Genomic DNA, 5946 nt, shown 5'->3' with positions numbered 1-5946 from the left:
AAATCATCGTTGGCTAACCTAGTTCTAAAAATGGTTTGAGTGCTTAGTTGGTCGATCACTGATCTTGCCTCTCATTGGTCTAAGCAGCTGCCCGTCTCGTCCCATAAATCTGGGGGTGGACTTGAACGACAAATCCTCGTTTACAGAATTAGCTCTGTAGCCTTTGCGTGTGTTTGAGTCCGCAGCCGAGAGAACCGGGTTCTGTCACGCGGGGAGCCAGTGGTGCGCGAGCCTCCTGGAATTTAAAACACCGACGACTCGACTCACCGTCTACCCGGTGGAGCAGCGCCGTCAAATGGGGCTCAATCTGCTGCCCTGAACTGGACTGAAAACTGTGGGGTGCCCTACGCTTCTACACCTCCAGGATGGGGGCGGTGCTGTCGATCTCACCCCAGGAGAAGAAGGATGCTGTCCTGGATGGCCGCGTGGAGGGAATCGGGGTCAGCACGAGCGAAGGCAGCATCAAGCGACAGTCCGTCCTGCTCTCGGCTCTCGCGTGGAAGAATCTGATCGCCGCTTCGGCTAAGAGAAAAAGTGTCAAGAAAGTCAACCCAAAGCCCTCGACGCCAAGGAACAACAACAACCAGGTGGAACGATTGAATAATGAGAACAACAAGAAATCTCAGCCGTCTGAGCGTGAAAATAAAGTTCAACCGTTACCTCTCGCGGCGCCGGTATCGACGGTTCCCACCCAAAGCCTTCAGCCCAGTCGTGCGCTGGTACCGGCTCAGAATGGGAAGCTCTCCTCGGTCAAAAAGCAACCGAGCAGCCAGAGTATCGGCTCACCCAGGCAGGTGATCATCCAGGCGTCGACGGGAGAGCTTCTTCACTGTCTGGGAGACTTCGTGCGCCGGAGATGCTATAAACTGAAGGGACTCAGCAGCGGGGAAGTGATCTTATGGTTCCGAAACGTGGACCGGACCCTGCTCATCCAGGGCTGGCAGGACTACGGCTTCATCACGCCCGCCAACCTGGTGTTTGTGTACCTGCTCTGCAAGGATACGGTCTCCGAGGACATCGACAGCGCCTCGGAGCTCCAGGGTACGTTCCTCAGCTGTCTGTACCTGGCCTACTCCTACATGGGCAATGAGATATCCTACCCTCTCACCCCGTTCATGATCGAAGCCAACAAGGAGGTGTTTTGGGACAGATCGCTGACCATCATTGACAGAATGAGTGCCAAAATGTTACAGTTGAATTCTGACCCGCACTTCTTCACGGAAGTATTTCAAGAACTCAAAGAGTTAGGGGAAATGGCACCTTACGTGGATCGTTGAATCTTTGGAGAAAATATTGCAGCCTGACCTACAAAACGGGTTGAATGACGAGAGGAACACCGAGAGGGTATCCTAGGGCTGTCCTCGACTTGGCACTGCAGAGCGCCATTTTAGACGTGACCAGCAGCCTAGTAGGCTACACCATTCAAGTTGTTTACGGGTACAGTCTGGAGCAGACGCTCAACACATTTCATGCTGACAGCTATGTGTTCTTCTCTGTAATGTGAATGTTAACTACTTTGGGGAACATGTGGACAACAGTATTTCTGGACAGTAGAGGCAGCTTTTTAACCTGCCTCGATGTTGATGTGTTGGGGTTCAGGAGTATTATAGGCGGGGAGGCGGAGCTATCCAAGGTGCTGACCTGCCCACGCGCCAACTGCTGCAGCTGAAACCTACAGTATCATATCACTTCTGACACTGACTGAAATCCAATCAAGGGATTATCTGTCCTCATATGTGCCAATTATAAGTTAACAGGCCTTAATGAATATTTTTGCTGTTTTGTTGATATGTTAAAGCATAAGAAAGCCATCATCACAGACCAGTCTGGTATCACCACAGACCGGTAACATATATCATCTCTGGGATGTAAATTGTCATAATTTGTTATTCATCTGGAAATAAATAAAAGTTAGAATAATCATTTTCATAATTTGTGTGTGTGTGTGTGTGTGCTGTAGGAGGGATACACTGTTGCCGAGGCACTGATCACCTTGAAGAATCTTCCATCCAGTAAGCCTGCAGCTTGAGGCTATATTAGACCATGGTTATATAATGACAACAGACACACAGTGGTTACATGTACTGCAGGCGAAACAGACACACACACACACACCACAGAGACCGTTCGATTTCTGGACATCAAACTAGGTCAAGTAAAGCTCTCACAATATGAAATCAGCAAAGCAACTTAAAAATGAGTACATGTGTCTAGAGTAAATGAATTGACTGTACATCCCTGCCATCATCAGTAAAGCCTTCTCTAAGAACAAGTGACATCAGCAGTCACAGTGTTAGAACACAGAAGTGTTTATTATTATTTTATTTTTATTATTTATTTATTTATTTTTAACATAACATGATGTTGGGTTGGGCAGGGGTATGATCCCGGGTTAGGGTAATTGATAATCTGGTGTGTGAAGAAAGCAATGTGACTGTGACATCATATCACAGAAACAATAGACTAAAGGGAGGGAGACAAATAAACTTGAACCTTAAAAAATCTATAAAAAAAAAAGAGTTGAGTAGAATTGGGGAATCACACACATACACTGGAATCAATAGTATAGATATCCACTCTATCTGAACGAGAGTTAATCAATAGTATCCACTTTATCTGAATGAGAGTTAAGCAATTTAGTGTATTGCACCATTTCTTGTTGAATAATGCTTTATTCATGTTTTTACAAATCTGAGGCTTCTGTAGCCGTTATGGCGTTCTACTCCCTCAGCGTTGACAGAGCAGCAGGAAGCGCACAGAGCCGTCTTCTACAGGAGAGGAAGGAAGAGCTCCTGTGTCCTGGTTCTCCCTCCTGCTCCCTGACAGTGAGCATCAATCCCCCCTTACACATGCAAACACAGCAGATTAGTGTCAGAACACCAGAGGCAGTTTCCACAAGTTCTCTTGAAGTGCTGTGAGCATGTGTATCAGTAGTACTTTATTGATCCCGGGGGAAACTGCTCTATTACATCATCAAAAGACAACAAAGTAACATAGACTAGATTTTTTTTTTTTACAATAAATACAACATATACGGAAATCCAAATATACAAGAGTGCAAATAACCAAGTGTGCAAATAACCAAGTGTCTAACAGTAGGTAGGTTCCTTAGCATGCCACCAAGTAAAAATGTCCTTGACATCAGTCCCAGGTGTAACGGTGGCAGTTAGAGGCTGGTTGTCTTAAGTCAGTCCCTAAAGGAGCACTAACAGTCCCTCTGAGGGGGAAGTCCTTCTTGGCGCAGCGGTCAGCGTGTCCGACTACAGTGGGAGAGCTGGTAGAAGCGTGGAAGCGAACTCCGCCCTGGGCAAGACCTTAACATGAGTCAAACAAGGTGTGCAAGAGCTTGTAAAAAGTAAATGTCCATGTCCTGTCCTCCCCCTCCGAGCTGAGAGTCCATGGTGTCCATAAGTGACCAGTCTGATAGTGGCTGGTAGGGAGGACCTCCTGAAGCACTCTGTAGAGCATGGTATCCCAACCTGGGGTCCGGGCCCCCTTAGGGGGGTGCCAATGATCGCAGGGGGGGTGCCAGGCCTCAGACAATTTGAGGGCTTAAAGTCCAGCTGAAACTGATATTTGAAATCATCTAACTCGTGTATTTTGACGTATTCCCGACTCAAACAGGCTATAAGGGCGGGACATAACATTTCGAGCAATTTGACTGGAATGTTGACAAGTTGGCGGGTTATAACAGCCTTAGACAGATTTGATAGACAGATAGCGTTGTTTGATGGGTGGATGTCGTGAGATTATTGGTTGACCTTGCTCTTGCATTGCTGACGTAAGCGCTCAAGAGATTTTGTTTTACAGGAAGAAAAAAATCATAGGATTTGATATAAGATCACAACGAAACGGTCACCACCAGTCACAACATCAGCTATCACACCTATCCACCTACCCCATGGTCATCTGGTCACACACAACATCAGTTACACACCTACAGTATCTCCTGATAATCAGTTACACACATATCCCCTGATCATCTGCTCGTTCACTTAATAACATTGTCAAAACAAAAGGGAAATTACATTTTTACAATCTTATTTGTTTATTTTGACAATTATTTGTATCAATTTATGGCAGATTTTCTATTGCTGATTAATAGAAAGAGGTACAGTATCCTATATGGGATATCTGATCATGGCTCGACTGGTCTGGTGTTAACTGACAACACTGGGAGGATCATGGCTCGACTTGTCTGGTCTGGTGTAAACTGGGAACACTGGGAGGGTCATGGCTCGACTAGCCAGGTCTAATGTAAACTGGGAATGGCCTACATGAGTTCACCTCACTGGAACCCAAATTGGCCCAGCAAACCTGGGGATTATGGCTATTCTCTCCACTTTCTATAGCCAGTCCTAATCTAGTCAACCAGATTATTCTGGTACGGAGGCAGCCAGTCAGGGCATGGTGACCAGCTGCATCTATACATGGGGATCTGAACCCATCTTAACCTGGTTTACAGAGCGTGGCAGTGGAGGTGGAGAGGGCTGGAGCAAAGGTCTGGGGCTGAGGAGAGAGTGGAGCAGAGGCTGCTGCACCAATCCCATTGACCAGGTCTGGTTCATACCAGGACAATGCTGCTGCTTCTCTGCTGTACTGTACTGCATCTTAATATCACCATGACAACAGAGCATATAACCATACTGAATGATCATTGGCAGGGACCCCCTCTCACCTGACACAGATTCAAATAGATTCACACAGATTCACACACACACACACACACACACACACACACACACACACACACACACACACACACACAGACAGATTCACACAGACACATAGATTCACACAGATAAACATTCACACAGACTCACACAGACAGATTCACACAGACTCACAAAGACACAGATTTACACAGACACACACATTCACACAGACACAGATTCATCCAGACATAGATTCACAGGCACACTGACAATTCACTGACAATTCTTTATTGGGAATAATCCCTTGAGATGGAACAATCTCATTTTCAAGGGGGTCCGCGTGTTACATAATACAGAAATCAACATTTAAATAAAATATTCAACAGACTAAACCAAGTAAAACAACATAAACCACAACATTAACACAACAACAACAACAGTACACAGAGCACATAAATGGATTGTTGCGTCATAGATCGGTTATAATGATGATTTAGCATGTATATTTCACATTTAGATTTAACATTTAGATTTAGATTTAACATTTAGATTTAACATTTAACTATCAAACAATTACTAGTCTACAAAACATAAACTGTGAAAAAGGTTACCTTATTTTACACAAATTTCACGCTAAATGTGGAAAAAAGTGACATACGGAAATTGTTCAATGTGTGTTAGTGCTAAATCTGGTAAAACTGAGCTTTTATTTTACAGATGCAAGGGTTTACATTCAGCGCCCCGTACATCACATGGACATTTTGAACAGGTGACTTTAGTTAAATGAAGTGATAGAGTGAAATGAGTTTTGAAAAAATTACCATTTTGATCATCGGTTTTGAGTTTTGTGTCTTGAGTTTTGAAAAGGGATATCAAGGTTCTGAAATTAGAGCTGAAGTCATTTTTTTCTTTTAAACTGTAAAACAAAATAAAAAGATAAAATAGTTTAATGAGAATATATATGCATGGTGATTTTTTCAAAAGTATTATTAAAATATTAGAATTAGAATATCATAGTTTCATTAGGCATTAGTTAATAGTACAGTACATTAACAGTAGCTATCTCTTGAATGGCTTCCAGAGGGTGAAGAGTGGCTTGGACTGTGTTCTTAGCTCTGTTTAGAGCCCTTTAACCATGGAAGATCAGCACCAATAATGCGCTGGGTTATATGGACAATTCTTTCTAGAGATTTTAGATTTTTAGAAGTCAAGTTGCCAACATTGCTGGAATCAGTCGCTCCAGGGGTGTTGGGTTCTCATGGGAGGAAACTCGGAAGAACATACAAAAATC

The 5946-nt window shown here is 44.1% G+C and overlaps 1 protein-coding gene across 1 annotated transcript; it reads left to right on the top strand.

The window, feature by feature from the left end:
- Window positions 1-365: 365 nt before the first annotated feature.
- On the top strand, window positions 366-1277 carry LOC311313428 (cyclin-dependent kinase 5 activator 1-like; the record flags this gene model as incomplete). Its single annotated transcript, XM_084443553.1, has 1 exon — window positions 366-1277. The coding sequence occupies one exon, from the start codon at window positions 366-368 to the stop codon at window positions 1275-1277; it is 912 nt and encodes a 303-aa protein (XP_084299679.1).
- Between the last annotated feature and the right edge of the window lie 4669 nt (window positions 1278-5946).

This window comes from Borostomias antarcticus, assembly GCF_949987555.1.
Source record: "Borostomias antarcticus genome assembly, chromosome: 9".
Classification (NCBI taxonomy): Eukaryota; Metazoa; Chordata; class Actinopteri; order Stomiiformes; family Stomiidae; genus Borostomias; species Borostomias antarcticus.
This window is presented reverse-complemented; position numbering and strand designations above follow the sequence as displayed.